This window comes from Theobroma cacao, chromosome 5 (assembly GCF_053813885.1).
Source record: "Theobroma cacao isolate CCN51 chromosome 5, ASM5381388v1, whole genome shotgun sequence".
Lineage (NCBI taxonomy): Eukaryota > Viridiplantae > Streptophyta > Magnoliopsida > Malvales > Malvaceae > Theobroma > Theobroma cacao.
Genome location: NC_142643.1, coordinates 2574115 through 2591031, shown reverse-complemented (window position 1 = coordinate 2591031; position 16917 = coordinate 2574115). Strand labels below are relative to the sequence as shown.

The 16917-nt window shown below is 34.4% G+C and overlaps 2 protein-coding genes across 2 annotated transcripts; both read right to left on the bottom strand.

Moving 5' to 3' along the window:
- Positions 1–551: 551 nt before the first annotated feature.
- On the bottom strand, positions 552–4533 carry LOC18597894 (nuclear transcription factor Y subunit B-8-like). Its single transcript, XM_007027174.3, has 7 exons — positions 4315–4533; positions 3941–4180; positions 3661–3790; positions 3112–3117; positions 2895–2969; positions 2691–2741; positions 552–975 (listed from the first exon to the last, which is right to left on the bottom strand). The coding sequence occupies exons 1-7, from the start codon at positions 4476–4478 to the stop codon at positions 934–936; spliced, it is 708 nt and encodes a 235-aa protein (XP_007027236.3). The 5' UTR covers positions 4479–4533; the 3' UTR covers positions 552–933.
- Positions 4534–5669: 1136 nt separating this feature from the next.
- On the bottom strand, positions 5670–14121 carry LOC18597893 (Leucine-rich repeat protein kinase family protein). Its single transcript, XM_007027172.3, has 15 exons — positions 13664–14121; positions 11875–12406; positions 11058–11563; positions 10724–10856; positions 10536–10607; positions 10343–10411; positions 10195–10266; positions 9908–9976; positions 8992–9143; positions 8665–8906; positions 7657–7783; positions 7520–7588; positions 7253–7439; positions 6757–6892; positions 5670–6392 (listed from the first exon to the last, which is right to left on the bottom strand). The coding sequence occupies exons 1-15, from the start codon at positions 13740–13742 to the stop codon at positions 6057–6059; spliced, it is 2781 nt and encodes a 926-aa protein (XP_007027234.3). The 5' UTR covers positions 13743–14121; the 3' UTR covers positions 5670–6056.
- Between the last annotated feature and the right edge of the window lie 2796 nt (positions 14122–16917).

Below are 16917 nucleotides of genomic sequence, written 5' to 3'. Positions count from 1 at the left end.
TGATATAAAAATTATGCTCTGCCTAATCAGAGCACCGTAGCGTACGTGGAGGCGAAGAAAGCAAAAGCACATTGGCTAGGGGCGCAAGCAAATGCCAAGCCTATGTTGACAGACAACTTTGGTGCGTAAGCAAAGCTTCCTGCGAACGCAACAATTAGAAGTGGACGACATCGGCTCGTGTTCTAAACATCTACTCTGTCGTGGAACCCCGCTTACTGAATAGCCCGTATCAGGCTACAACACCAATTGTTCATAGTAATAATTAGATTGAAAAAAAGTTCCTAAAATGGAAAGCATAGAACCCACCCATGAAAATTATCATGCATGAAATGTGCATTCCACATGATTACAATGTGCCCTTTTCCTTTTCTACTTTTTCTTTTTTTTTGGGGGGGGGATTATTTATTATATCCTCCTCGGGTGTAGCCTTTTCTATCTCAAGTCAAGGTGAGCATGATGAAAAATTGGAAAACTAATATTACCCATGACACGGTATGTATCAAAGAACAGGTCAATGATCAAATAAACCAAATCAATACAAACAAGTATAATTTAACAGACAGTAGAAATCATCAAATAAATAATGTTGTCCATTCAACCTTTACATTGTTCAAAGTCATATAAAGATAGAATGAACAGAAGCATGAGAAGTTTCCTAAACAATGTCATACCAGAATACTATGTCCTCCCCAAGAGATCAAATCTATAACAACCTCCCAAGATTTACACAATCCAGGGGAAAGGGAAATCTATTGCAAAGAGCACCTGATATACAAATATTACTAGAAATTAACAGCTTACAACCTAAGAGGACGAAAACCATCCAAATTGTCAGCTTTCACATCGGATGGGCATAGCCATAGCATTTGTTGCGGCACTGAAATAAGATATTGAATGGGATTTAGATAATGGAATTGGCTGAAAGGTGAATGTTTACTCAGTGCCTTGCATAGGAACCATCAGATGGGCCTGTGACTACAAAAGTTGCATGATATTAGAACCAACTAAAACAAAATTTTTTTTTTCTAATTTTAAAGATGCCCGAGCAAAATCATTAAGAAATGTAAAGATTGAGGAAAAGACATCATAGCAACAAAAAATCATAGCCAGTGTTAAGGAAAGAAAAACTTGAAAGGAAAAAATGGAGAAAAACAAAAACAAAAAATAGCCATTAATGAAAGCCTTACAACTATATGCATAATCTGCATACATTTGAATGACGCATACACATACCAAATTATTTGTAAGAGGATGAAACAAATTTTATATTTTTTCAAGTAAAAAAAGACAAATGGATTTCAAAAAATTTGAGGCATGTTGTAACTGATTAGTATTAAAAAAGTTGCATGCATCACATAAGTTATCATGCCCAGCTCACACTTGCTTGCCGAAGTAGTAAGCCAGACTTGCTACTAACCTTCTTTCATGGTGACTATCACTACAAAACCAGAGTTACTTTTAAAGTAATATTTAATCATAACTACGACTTTTATGTGCTATAAACAATGACACAGGACATATTATCTTCTTTATCCTGTTTGGATAGATCATGAAACTTGAGAATAGGATTGACAATAAAATAGATAGTATGGTCTTCCTGCTGGCAAGTGAACTTAGCCAGATATGACACCAGCACTGTAGCAAAGATGCTGGCAGCAGCAGTGGCATTGAAACATTGCAATGGTGGAGATGACTTGGTATAGGCAATGGCAACAGTAGAATCAAAAGCAATGGTGATAGTGGCAAAAAATTACAGAGAATTGAAATAATATCAATGGCACATCATGCAGAATCGAGGGGAATACAAAGCAATGATGTAGTCATGTCATGTTCCATTGATAAATTAGAAATATTACTGTGATGGTACCCATATTTCTCTTGTTCGAAGGCTAATATGGTGCTACAAAGCTTGATGTTAATATGTATGTTCCATCCAAGATGTCATTCAGTATACCGATCAAGACCTTTAGACTAAAACCCATGTACATCACATCACATACACAATTTGATCACTAGGACTTCAGAAATAATCAGTCATAGGACAAAAATATAAACCAATGAACAAATTCTCAAGCAGTTGGAAAGGACCTTTACAATGGTTCCCTTGCTTCTATAACATGAGTTAGGCAAATATAACCATTAAAAGATTCTAAGTGATGTAGTACAGATAGTCAAATAGCTGCTAAACTCTGAAGATCCTTTTTGTGGCTTTCAGTCACAAACTCTAAAGGTCAGAATTTCAAACATGTGAAATGTGTAATTACGTACTCATACGAGATAATCATGGAAGCAACCACTGTCAGATTATGCTGTTGTTTACAAGATTTAGCATAATTTAAGCCAGGACTTACACCAATAGGTTTATACATGATATCACTAACAATCAGAAGCTCATTTAAATAAACTTAACTGCATCAAGACAGATCCTTCACATTAATGTTTGGATGCATCAATGAATAAACTCATAATATAGTGTTATTTATTATCAGGATAATACTTTTCAGTTGTACCTTTAAAGGCTACATTACGATTGCGCACAATTATAAAATGCCATATGAGATACTAAACCTAAACCAAAAGAGGTAGGATAACCATCATTAAAGCACTTCATGAAGACATAAAAATAAGCAAGGATTCATGATTGTGTTTATTTGTTGACATATTCCATGAGAGAGAGAGAGAGAGATTACTTGAGAATTGCCATAATTAACACCTTGTGAGAATGAACCTTGATGAATGAGCTGCCAGAATTATATACCAGAAAGATCAGAGAATAAGATGGCATAGTTTGCTAGGCGTGAACTTAATTTAAGAACAATAAAGCAAACAAAAAGTGCAAAGCATGAGGACCAAAACTAAAATGAATGTAAGAGTAATGAAAAACTTATATTCACCTGGGGGTTTGGGCTTGGTTGGACATCTTTCTTAGCAGATGCATCTCCACCCTTAGCTGAACCCTTGGTATCACCCTATCAAACATCATAGTTTGCAAGCCAAATACAATTAAAAAACTAGACAACATCAAATAAGTAACTTGTAGAAGACAAGTTTGGGGTGGTAAAGTATTTAATAAAGTAGCAACATTATTTGAAGAAGAAAGTATTAACTAACCTCCATCTGTAATGACCCAATTGACCACAAAACCACCGGAAAAAAAATCAATCAATTCAGTACAGCTTGTTGCAAAAACTTAGCAATTAAATCAGGCAATACAGATTGGAATACCAAATTATTTAAAATCAGAACCCCTTTGGTTGCATAGAAATAACAGATAAAAAGAACAAAACTTTCAATTCTCACATATTTCACCATCCATAAGCTGAAATTCTAATATTAATTTTCAACTATAATCTGAAACAGCAGATTGGAGTCCAAAAGCTCCACAAGTAGATTTATAATCTTATATGGTTGTCACATGCCCATTTAATTAATAAGGAAAATCATAAACCCATTTTTGTAAAGTTATTAATTTCCACAGATAACTGCTAAGATACTGATCCTCTTCATTTACCTCAGATGAAAGTCTACAAAATGTAAGATCCACAATAACTGATATTCTTTTTGTTCCTTCTTAGCAACCAAAGGGGGAGGGGGGGGGGGGGGGGGGGGGGGTGAGAGGGAACAATAAGGAAAAAAAACCGAATTAACAATATAAATTACCTCTCTATATCTAGTAAGGTAATTCTTAAGAGGATCGATGTAATCTTCAAACCCTAAAGTTGCCATAGCCCAAAGCAGATCATCCCCGTTAATAGTCTTCCTCTTCTCTTTCTGACACTTGTCACTAGCTCTGCACATAAAATTCAACACCAACTTTCCAATTACACATAAATTTCTTACGATCGACCTATTAAATTGAATTACAACGCTTAATAAAACCTCAATAAAATACTAAATTAAGCCAAAATTTTGGGGAAAAAAAAAACAAAGAGAATCGTACTCGCTGGTGATGAAGCTGATAAACTCAGAGACACACTCTTGTACGGTCTCTTTTGCATCTTTAGCGATCTTCCCGTTCGCAGGAAGAGCCTTCTTCATGATACGGCTAATGTTAGCGATAGGAAGATACCTGTCCTGTTCTCGCACGTTCGACCTCGGGCTCTGCTCGCCGCTCTCGTGACTTCCTCCACCGGGACTCACCGGAGCAGGTGCCGCCGGTGCATCCGCCATAGCGAAAACCCTAGGCCCCACAAATCACCGAAAATCATAATAAATAATTAAATCTTTTATTTCATAAATCGAAACCCTAAGAAGAGGAAAAGAGGCGAGAAAGAGGAGGACAGACAGAGAGAGGGTGGGAAAAGAGGAGTTTACCTTGGTGGGAAAAATGAAAAAACAAAGAAAAGGGCGGGAGAGAGGGAGATTGGATTACGAGGGGAAGAAAGAGAGGGGATCGGACGCTGGAGAAGAGAGGAAAGAGGAGACGACTGAGATGAGAGAATGAGGTTTATCAACACCGTTCGTTCGTCTCTTTTCATTATTTATTTAATATTTTAATAGTAGGTTCTTTTCTGGGACGCACTCTCTTAACTTTTTTTTTCTTTTTTCTTTCTTTTGTTTTTTCGGGTTTTGATTTTTATATTTCCGGTTTTTCTCCGGTTTCTGTTTCTGGATTAGGTTGCCCTCTCCCATCTCACCACGTGTCGGCGGTGTTCATCCCCTCAATTTCTACGACGTCGCTTTTGACCATTTTACTAGGCACATTTTTAACATTTAATAGGTAATAGTAATTACCATATAACTTGAGAAATCTACTAAAAATCCTCCAGAATTTTATTATTTACGCGTAACAAAAAAAAACCCAATTATCTTGAAACTATTTCATATTTTGTTATTATTTAAATTTTTCATATTATGTTTTAGATAATGATTATCAATAATATATGATAAGATTTATAACAACTAAATAATTTGATTGAATCAACATTATCAAGTAGTTTTTTTTAATTATCTTTTTATTATGACATAATATTTAAATTTTTTTTTGAAATATTCAAAAAATTTTAAATAAATGTTATATTAATATATGATAATGTCAATGTGCCATGTAAACATAAGAATAATAAATAACTTAAAATTAATCAATCATTAATTATAAACTTATTTAATTTAAAATAAAAATAAAAATAAAAATACTTAACTGAGTATAAATAAAAATAAAAAAATAATTTATATTTTTTAAAATAATTTAACAACTTTTTAAAACATTATTATCCTTTTTTTTTATCAATTACTTATAAAAGAGAACACTGGGTACCACTGCCCGGTAAAAATGAAACAAGGGGCGGACAAAGACGAACAAGCCATGGAAACTTTCTACAAAATGATGGGCGTGTTTCTTCAAATCATGGCGGGCGTGTGATGTGATGGTCCACCGATTGTGGTGGGCCGTCAAACACATGTTAAACTTCTCAACAGGAGTTTCATACCCAGGTTCCAAACATCTACCATCTTTCCAATAAGAGATTGCTACATCTCAGCTAGTCCACACTTTAACTTATGACCACAAATTTGCCACCGCTTGATGTGGCCCCATCATCCCCAATGTTCCAATCAAATCATATGCAACTTGCTTACCAAATCGTTAATATCTACATTTGTTCAACCATGCAAGATGGAAACAATAACATATTTCCCAAAGCAAGCTAAGCATGACAGTAACACAACAGTACAGAAAACCATGTTCATTCCAATGGAAAATGTATTCCATCACCAGTATTGAAGCATTTATAATAGTTTTGTTTCATTTTTTTTGCCTGTATAGAACAAGGATTTTGTGCAAGAAAGGACAGAAACTCAAAAGGAAATAAAGTTACATGCAACAACCTCAAAATTTACAAGCTCAAGAATTGGAGCTATGCTGTCTATGGGATCATCTTTCCATTTTCATTTCTGTTTTTACCTTTCCTCCTTTTTTTTTCGGGGTGGGTTGCAGAAGTAGTTTCTCAAACCTAGAGCATGATTGAAAATTCCAGCACCTTTAACAAACAATATGAGGAACGGAAAACAAAACAGGACGGAAGGGATTGTCTCTTTGTACATGGACAAACAAAAGACTATCGTGCTACTGGCCGTGCAATGGACGCATCCAAGGACAGATAATTATCCGTAGCAACCAAATCCAAGGAACCAGGGTTCAGGGAAGAATTGGCGGAGTTTCTAGACATGTCATCTGAGTTACCTTCTCTCACAATGATGCCTTCCTTCTCAATTAAGATAGCATCTTGGATCTCCTTGAGAACTTCCGATATTGATGGCCGCATATGTCCATGAGGTTGCACACAGTTTAAAGCCTTCTCTGCTATTTTCCACATTGATTGTATGTCATATTCATTGTATAGGGAAGGATCAATAATTCCTTGAATGTTTCCACTCTCGATATGCAACTTTGCCTGCAACACAGTTATTGATTTGAAGAAATCAACAAATGAAAGCATGCTCGTGTAATTATGATGGAAGCTTTCAGGCAAGAGCATAATCATTTGCAACCATTTCAGAGTTTGAAACCAAGGTCTTTCTCAATAACCTCAATTTATTTTCCAAACAATGAGTGCAGGAAAGTACATTGAAAAGTCTAGAAGGTGATGAGCTGAAAGAAATAAAAGTAACATATGGGCAATTTCATCGTTGTGTTTAATATTAATTACTGTTTAGATGTGAATTATTTGCTCAGAAGAAGTTAAGTAAAATTTTATATTGATAAGAACTTCAAACAAATAGTTTCCTTCTGCCTTTCATGTAAATATCTGAACTTACCCATTGGACAATATTACGGCAATTGACACCAAAACTTTCATTAGATATGGCTTCCTGACCAGACATCAGTTCTAGAAGAATGACACCAAAGCTATAGACATCACTTTTGTCTGTTAACTGCTGGGAGATATAATACCTGTACATCAAAAGAAAACATTATAAACCCAGTGCGACAAGTGGAATCATCATCAAACACATGAAGAATTTCACACTGCAGAGATTTGGTTGTGATAGCGGCCTCAAACAGAAATTACTATGGCAAAAGGAATTTACAAGGATTGACTTGATCAATCTTTGAACATGTTAATCATCACAAATACAAAAATCACTCTTCTTCCTTGTTTGTCTGTCCGTAAACACATAATTTTGTCTTCTAAAAACAATTTAATGATTTGAGTACAGCAGCAGCAGCAGCAGCAACAGCAAATCAGAGCAAATACTTATTTAACATGATTTAAAGCAAAGAAGGTAGGTTTCAGTAGAAGCAAGGCCTTACTCAGGATCAAGATATCCAACAGTTCCCCGAACTATGCTTGACACATGCGATACTCCATCTACTGCAAGTTTTGAAAGCCCAAAATCTGAAACCTTTGCCCTCATGTGCTTGTCAAGAAGAATATTGCTAGTTTTTAAATCCCTATGGATAATGGCCGGGACACAGCCTGTGTGAAGGTATTCGATACCTGAATACAATACAAGAATTAAACCTTCAGTCACTTCAACAATACAAGAAACTTCTGCACAGAGAAATTAGCTTAAGTACCTTTTGCAGCATCTTCAGCAATCTCAAGGCGTTTTATCCAATTGATGCCATGTTCCTGTGTTAAAGGCCCTACCATAATTTACACACAGTGAGCACTCAAATTATACTGCTTTTAACCTAAGAACACTTGAACTTACCATACAGACGTTCCTTGAGTGTTCCATTGTGCATGAACTCATAAACGAGCATACTTCTCCCATCTTCTTGACAATATCCAAGAAACTGAACCAGGTTCCTATGATGTATCCTTGAAAGAAGAGTCACCTGCACCACAAGTCAAAAGTTCACACGATTGCAGTATCCAATGGCAGATTAGAAATATGCCAAATCAGTGCAGCCTAAATTATTTAAAAGCCCGACAACCCTCTTTCTAGAAAGAAAAGGTCATGGTGATGTAAAGCCTTTCTTTTTAAGAAAACTGCACAGCCTTAAAAAGTCAGACATGCATGCTTCCAATTCAATCTTTGTTTATCAGCAAGATTAGAGCAAACAATTCGAACAAATTCATAATTTTGCTTTCAAATTTAGACTGTCAGCTTATTTCAGAACCAGTACATTAGATGGGAAAATGTTCAGCACTTTTCATATATAACATATAAACAGAAAATTTTACAAGTTTTGGCTGCTAGCTGTTTTACAGGTGCTGCATTAAGTTGAGAACTTTCTAGTTATTAACTTAATTCCAGGCTGCCATATTTTCATGGAAGTACAGAGATTTTCTTCAGTTTGTAGTAATTTCTGATGAACTGAAACAATTAATTTTTGACAGTCCAATGCAGCAGAGATGAAGTCTAAATTCTGAATGCTATGGTCTTTACCCAGTATCCCCTAAATTGAATGAAATTCCCTCGAAAACTTCTGAGAAACAAACACTTAATACACCCCAATTAGAGTATTATATATGAGAAACCTTTCAAAATGAATAAACTTAGCTTTTATTCTTTCAAGTTTAATGGTCAAACAACTCCAATGCCACCATTTTAAATTTGATCTTTATCACAAGGCAAAGGTAAAACAACTGTGAGAAAGTTGCCTTGATAAAAGGACCCATGACCATCAGACAGATGCAAAACTCCGTAACTATGAACAAGAATTTGAAAACAAAAAATGCTGTCAGATTACAGAAACAGGTTAGTTAGAGTTACCTCATTTGTAAATTCCCTCTTTCCTTGGAAGGAATTACTAATGAGAACTTTTACCGCAATTTCCTTCCCATCTTTCATTTTTCCATAGTATACAACTCCAAAGCCTCCAGAACCAATTTTCTTCTCAAAATTGTTTGTAGCATCTTCAATCTCAGCTAATGTAAAGCAATGTGCAGCTTCTGCAGGAGCATTACTCAAGGCCATTCTTTGACTTTGAATAGGCAAGGAATGATGAAATTGTTCTGACATAAATTCAAGCAGTTAAGCATGTGAAGCCATTGAACATATGCAATAGATTAGCCAACCTTTAAAAACATCATCCTATACCTTGTTCACGTTGTTTCTTCCCCTTGCGCAAAATAAGACAAGACAAAATTGTAGCTATGAGCAGAACAGCAGCTCCAACTGATGAACCAATAATAATACTAAGGTGTCTCCCTCTTCCACCCCCCTCATGAAGATTAATGTTTCCAGCATAACTGTGGGGAAAAAAGAGGTAGTTTTAACTATATTGCACTAAACTAACAAAGGAGCATATATTAGTATGAAAGGATAGAAAAGATAGAAAATGTTATAAAGGGAAGCAAAAATATAAATTTATTTAAAGTCTACCAACTAGCAGATAGAACATATTTGCAGTTTGTGTAAGTGTCCTTCACTGGCTATTATCAGGTAACTTTTCTTATTTATTTAAAGATTAGATAGGCTTTCTATAATCATTATATGGGAAGAAAAGCAAAAAAAAGATATGAAAAGAGCAAATTCAAAATACTAATATTTACTCAAAAGAGACTCTATAATGACTTCCACAGCAGCTTGCAAAGAAAGTTTGAATAATAGCACCTATCTGGAGAGAAATTTAAAATCATATTGATTAACACACTATCATGATAATCCGTTTAAACAATGGTGTCTTTGCCTTTTCACATGATGAAGCACCAGCAGGTGCCCATGCCTCACACAATTTCTCAAACCCTGTTTCCAGTGATATACCATTTCCTAAAGAGTTTCTCTTTCAACAAAATTAGTAATGCTGCTTCCTGTGTGTCTGTGTATGTTTGTGTTGATGTCTCTATTTGTTTAAAAGAATAGAGGTACTTGTCACAAAATTTAACAAAGATGCTCCATAGCATTGACTTAATACGTGCAAATTGTATAAATCTATGATGTGAAGAAGACACTGTACACCAATTATTAAGCCATGTGCTAATGTATTTGAATTCTACATTTTAATGATACTCACTTCAAAACCAAGTCCTTATTCAGAAGGCCTGATGGTACTCTTCCCGATAGCATATTATTCTGCACAGACCTGCATTTATCAAAACATCAAGTATATAAGATCTTTTCCAGGGAAGTAAGATGGCAAACAGCAACACAACTAGAACAATAGAAAATGGATACATCCAATATAACTACAGCAGCAACTAGTTCAGACAATACATCTTGGAATTTCACTTTTAAACTATGCAAAGTTCTCTAAACTGTCTAACAAATAAAAACAACTGATAGCCAAGTCAAATGACTTACAGTTCCTTCAAGTTTGGTAGGTTCACTAAAGACGAAGGTAGCTCACCCGTTAAGCGATTATTTTCAAGATGACTGTGTCAAAAAGAAAATCTTAGTCAGCATTTCTTTAAAAAGTATCACAATTAAGATAAGAGCAATCAGTGTTTACATGATCTTTAGGTCCACACATCCAGTAAAATCTGGTATTGGACCAGCTAGGGAATTGCCATCAAGCCATCTGTAACCAAAAGATGAGAAAATAATTTGTTTAAGAGGGTAAAAGCAGTGCGTCAACTACCAGAAGTAAAAAAAAGATATAAAAAATAAAGAAGAAGAAGAGCAGAATGCAGTTTGAAGCTTACAACTCAACCAAACTGCTCAACTTTGTCAAGTCTGAAGGAATATTCCCTGTCAAATTCTTGCTGGATAAATGGCTGCCAAGCACCACACATATAAAAGAAGTCATAATGTAGTAGTGTTTTTTCAGATATTACTATAAACTACAATTTAACAGATGCAGGCAAGAATCTCAGGTGGCATAAAACTTTACACAGAAACTATTCGTGGCTGTAAATCTGAGTTACACTCCACCCATGACCATGGAACAGGCAAGCATGGGTCACCACCTTCTTGTGCCCAGCCTACTGATGAGTAGAGTTCAACCATGTTAGCCATAACTGCTCCTGCAACTCATGAAAACCTAATTTTAGATACACTGTGATTACATCTTTCAGAATTCATCAAAATGAGAAAGCAAATACTAGTCTTGGTGATATGTCCAGCAGCAATAATTACATGAAAACTAAAGTCAGAATCCCCAGAATCAGACTATGGAGTGTATTCTAATGGTCTGTACTCACTGAAGCAAACTTGATCTTACTTACCATCCAGGGAACCGTCATTTTTCTCCAGATACCTGCTAATCTCCATAGCATTCAAAAGTGGCCCCCTGGAAGAATCAGATGTCTTCCCAAATCTAAATGATAATACAAAGGGGAGGGTTATGTTAGGATATCCTGGTTCATAAACACGATATTTTCCTTGAGCATTTTCCTGGATATTAACAATAGCTTTGCTCAAATCAGGCTGGCCTGGTAGCACTAGCCTGAATTTTCTGGATTCGTCTGGAGCCAAATCTTCAATTTCCGCAAAGTATGTGAATGCCCAGCCATTACCAGGAAAACCATCCAAGTTCAAGCGATAAGTTAAAGATCCATTTCTACCAACTACAGCAGTCTGCATCACTTTTTGAGGTGCTCTTTCATCACCGCCAATTTCAATTGGCTTATCTGTTGATACTTTCTCAGTGCCAGCAGCAACATCAACAAGGTAATTTGCTTTCTTCACAGAGTCTGACTCCCATATTCTATCAAACGGATCATCAGGGTACCTGAAACATAAATGTACTTTTATATCACCTTCTGTAGCAGAAATTTGTGTGGAAGGACAACAGTTCACATAATCCCCATAGATGCATGCTTCCTATAGTTTTCCAAGCCCCAATTTGAATCAGAATGGGAAAGCAACTTCAAGTTATCAAAATAATATAGATAAGCAAATTTGTTATCAATTTGATCATTAATTATACTTGTTTTTGGTTTTGTTATTGTTGCTGTTATCAACGTTCTCTCTGTTACTTTAAGTATTGATTGTTGATGGCTCATTATCTTACAGCAGTCTTAACAATGTGCTCAAGCATACCTAACTGGAGCTTCACTATCAGCACCAAAGTTGATTCTTGCGGAGACACTGAGATAAAAACTTTCTTCAAATGGTGTGTAATAAATTGAACCATTGAATTGTCGGAGCTCTAGTGTAGATATGAATGGCTTTCCAGTTGTAGCATTGGATAAACAGACGCTGATGGTAGGGCTAGTGGCGAGAAATATTAGTTCCACCTTCTCTATAGTATTAGCATCCGATATGACAATTGTAGACCAATGAGTAGCCCCAAGGGAAATGTCAAATTTTGGATAAACATTATTGTTGTCAAAATTACCATACAAGAAAGTTGCCCTCACAAGATACCTAGTTCTACTTATAACATTGAGCTTGTAACAGTACTTCCTTGAATCGGCAGGAAAATGCCTAAGTGTCATATACTGCTTCCTTGACTCATTTAAAACAGATATGCTAGCTATTTCTCCATAAGTAAGAAAATCATCAGCAATCCACTGGAGGCCAAGTTCATCCATGACTTTTCCATTACCCCCACAGTTCAAACTGACAAAACCTGTTTCACATGTTCAGATTTGTTAGCAATCACATAAATACTCCATCAGACTTTGCCTGCCAGCTGCTTGAAATCATGCATCATGGTGAAAACCTAAGGGTATATGAAGATGAAAAAATGTACTTTACAAGTGAAACCCATGTTTTTTCTAAACAAGAGCAATAAAATTTTGCTATATGACACATCGATACATACATAGTCGCAGGATGCTTTTCTGGATTACAAAAACTTCACTCCTAATGCACTTGCTTAATGTGATTTAAGACAATAATATATCATAAGCTCGAGAGGAGAAATTTTCAAACTTTATTAATCTTTCCTAGTTGCATCATACTACTTCTCTATCCTTGGTAGCATGCATGCCTCCCCAATTAATACCATTACTTCAACATTGTAATGCTTTATACAACTCAGACAGCAAACAGGGCTCCATGAGAACATTTAAACCATAATTTCAAAATAAAGTATGAAGGTTGTGAAACAAAATACATATCGGTGGACCTATTTAAATCGATCTACCAGTTGCTAAGTTTTGAGATTTTCAGTTTCTTTTACCTGGAGTTTCACCTAGGAGTTATGATTGCAAGACCTTTCATCAGTAAGGGAAGCAAGTTAATAGGATAGGATTCTCATCTCCAGTAGTAAAACTTTAGCAGACAAGACCTTGGTTCTATTCCCCTTTTCTCTTCATCAATTTTTCACATATTAAAAGATTCATCACAAACCCAAGACCAAAAGGATCTTCTGTTCGATTAATAATAACGATCTTCTGTGTTAGTTTGGTCACAGCCGTTGCCTCTTTTGGTCATTTACCATCGTTAATTGTAAAAGTGGGCAATGTTTTCTTGACATATAACATCCAAAAAGATAACAAAATAAATACTTTCCTCTTTCTTAAATAACGATAACATGTTGTTAGCTACAGTAAAAGAAGTTCAGGAAACAACCAAAACCCCAAACTATAGATCTTTACAGTAACCTTAGAAACAAAAAATGAGAACAGAAAACAAAGATATCACTCATACATGTAATCCAAAGCTGAAACAGAGTGATCTCCAGATTCATAGAACATATTTCCAAGGTAAAAATGACTCAAAATTTAAGAGTCTATGAGATATGCCCCTGAAACTGATGCTCTTGAACCCAGTGTCACAAGCAAAGCATAAATTTCAAAATCATGAAGAAAGTTACAAACAAAAACAAAAAGAAGTCATTTGTTTATAGCTACACAAAAATAAATAGAGAAGATGGAAATACCTTGCACCTGGGCAGAGCAGGAATCCAAAAGAAGAAGCAGAGGGAATAAAAGAAGTAAAAGGAGAAGCCTTTTCTCCATCTCAAGGGTGAAGGCAACAAGTGATAAAATGAGAGACCATGAACAAAAAGGAAATGGTGGCAAAAGAAAGAAACTACAGCTAGACGAAAAAAAAAAAGGGCAGCTCTTTGTGACAGTGTACCAGGTATAAAGCAGAAGTCACTACTAGTTTTTAAAAAAACATACCAAAATTACCCAGATAAGAAAAAATAAAAATCTGACTGTGATTCTCTTTAGAAATTGCAAATTTCAATTTTCACAAGTACCCATTAGACTTCAAAGTCGGCTAAAGAGAGAAGAGCAAGTAACCGTGATTGTGTAAATGATTTGGAGAGAGATTGAGTGGAGTTTAAGAGGAAAGAGGAGTCCTTTTCCTTTTTTTTTTTTGGGGGGTTTTTTTAAGTGTTTTTGTATGTTTTGTTTGCTGGCTGCTGCAGCTTCCATGCTAATCGACTAGTTAAGCATGTTTATCAAGAACTAAATCAAGCATGAAACTTTATTTTATTTTATTTTATTTTCTTGTTTTTGACATCTTTTTGAAAGGCAGAGAGTGACTGGTGAGGAAATGTGGGTCCTAATGAAAGTGGGAGTCCGAGAGACTTTGATCATATCAAAGGTCAAAGTTAAAAAAAGTATGGAGAAGGAAGGAAGGAGATTTGTTCATCTTCAAGGGTCCCACCATCAGTTTGCTCCACGTCACATCACCATCAATAATCAAACACTGTTACACTTGAATCTCGTTTGTTTTGTTCCTTTCTTTTAACATGTAACCATACGCACATAATCTCATACAGACATTTCCTTCTGGTTCTTCCAGATCCTGTTTGCTCCCATGCGCCATTTAGTACGTGCGCTACACTTTATAGGTGTTGACTCCACATTGACCAGTAAAATTTTGAAGAATTATTATTATTATTATTATTATTATTATTATTATGTTTCATAGATCAAGTTCGATGAAACCTCGAATCAAAAGCTTTATTGTTTGTGTTTCATGGGAATAGAAAAATATACAAACCAACTAAACTACAACTGCAATAAAAACTAATTAATTTATTTAAATAATAAAAAATATTTTTTTTCAAAATTTTATCACAAATTAATATTGATAAAACGTGAGTAAAATGAATTATTATTCATTTCGGATAATGACTAATTTTTTTATATTCGAATATATCTAATAAACATGATTATTATCAAAATATCACTACAAATTAGAACTAGGTTATATTTTCTTTTTATACCAAAGTTTTATTCAATCCAATACTTTAATTAACTAAAGTTATTTTCAGAAATCGATGTTGTTTTATTTTTTTCATAAAATCTTCAAATATTCAGTATTATTGAAAAGAAAAGATGAGAGAGAAAAATAAAAATAATAATAAATAATGTAAAATTCAATATTTTGAGAGACAAATATAAGATATATATTTATATATTTGTCATTTTACCATACTAATTAATTAATATCCTAATTATAAAATAAGTAAATCATATGAAATCAAACTCTGAATTGAGAAGAATGATAAGTCAACTTGTCATCAACGAATCTTCACTTGTCTTTTTCTTCTTCTACTTGCCTTGTTTTCTAAACCAAACACAATTTTCTATCACACACTGTTTACATATAAAATTGGCATTCAACAACCAAGGCCAGCGCTACCAAAGGAAAAGAAAAACACTAGTTCCAAGGAGAGCGTATTGTCACGCTCACTTGAGAGATGGCATTTGGCGTTACTTGTTGCCAGCCCGCGCCAGGGAACTTTCGTTTTAAATGTAGCCTCCGTATTTATTGAGAGTTGGTCTAATCAATTCAAAAAATAAATATCCTAAAATCTAATTAAAGAATATTTATCTAGATACTTTAAGATTAGTTAAAATTTTATTTTAAAAATTTGTTTTCATTTAATATATTATTTTTATCAAATTCAATAATAAATTAATATATTAATTGTAATTATTTTATAAATATCATGTTCACAAGTATTTATAAACTCTATAACATTTTGCTTTGATATCTCCTATACTAGTATTCTGATATAAATTTGTTCATTATAGCTTTATTATACTTTGGCATTACCATTAATCTCCTCTTGTATAAAAGTTGTGGAGTCTAGTCCAGATCAATACAATTAAGAAAGGATAATTAGTGATAAAGAAAACGAGAGATGAAAGAAAACAAGCTCATAAACTAAAAGTAATATTATAAATTATAATCATTTATGAACTCATTTAATTCAGACAAAATGTTAAGAACAATGACTGATGCTAAGCGTATGAGGGTAAATTTGTAAAAAAAGTATGAGGGGTAAATCCTGAAATTTCAGAACCAAGGGCTGTAAAGTAATAATGTAAAGCTTTGGGGGGTTTCGGCAAATAAAAAACTAGTTGTTGCTATTTAATAATGCAGACATTCTTGGACTGACAAAAAGAAAAGTCATGGCCTAAATTATAACTTATTATTCCAGCTGCAGAAATCCACGCTGGAATAAGGGTCATGAACTTCCATGGTCTGAACCGGATTGATCAGACGCCATTGAATTTCTGACCGCTGTTCTAAATCGAACGGGGGGTGTTAGTCTTATCAACCGTTGATCAGAGGTCAACTCGTCAACCGTCCACCAATGATTACGAGAGTGGAGAGCACGTGCATTTGTTTGAACATTTGACCTACGGTTGAAATTGAACGTCATTCATTATTCTCCCTAGCTTATTGATTTTTTTTTAAAAACTTTTAGACCATTAGGTGCGCAACTAAATAATTAAATGTCATATCCTAATTTCATATAGAGTTAAAGTGAAAATACTAATAACTTAATTTTGTTTAATAAAATTATAATAATATTTTAAAATATGAATAAATAACTTAATTTTGAATTAAATGTATTTTGATAATTTTACTAAATAAAATTGACAATCTAATTTTCAATCAAAACATAAATTATTCATATATTGTTAAATAAAAAAAATCACATAAAACCATTTGAAACAGATCAAAACCACGGGTGAGATAAGTGGAATTTACTGGGTCCGATATAAGTAAATATTACATTGAAAATTTTCATTAACTTCAGAGCCTTCAATCATTGTAGTCATGAATGGTGACCATACTTATCCAAAGGCTCTTTCATAAGGAAAATCATCGCCACGAGATGATTCGTCGAAATTCCATGTGATTTATTCATTGCCAATATGA

Bases quoted from the DNA above. Each gene is read 5' to 3' on its own strand.
- LOC18597893 (XM_007027172.3), bottom strand. From the start codon at position 13,742: ATGGAGAAAAGGCTTCTCCTTTTACTTCTTTTATTCCCTCTGCTTCTT. The intron at 9,144-9,907 runs GTGAGTATCATT...TTTTCCCCACAG, and splicing joins AATAAGGACTTGGTTTTGAA to TTATGCTGGAAACATTAATC. The intron at 7,784-8,664 runs GTAACTCTAACT...CTTGTGGTGCAG, and splicing joins AGAGGGAATTTACAAATGAG to GTGACTCTTCTTTCAAGGAT.
- LOC18597894 (XM_007027174.3), bottom strand. From the start codon at position 4,478: ATGAAAAGAGACGAACGAACGGTGTTGATAAACCTCATTCTCTCATCT. The intron at 3,791-3,940 runs GTACGATTCTCT...TTTTATGTGCAG, and splicing joins ATCAGCTTCATCACCAGCGA to AGCTAGTGACAAGTGTCAGA. The intron at 976-2,690 runs GTAATCTCTCTC...CAACTTTTGTAG, and splicing joins TTAATTATGGCAATTCTCAA to TCACAGGCCCATCTGATGGT.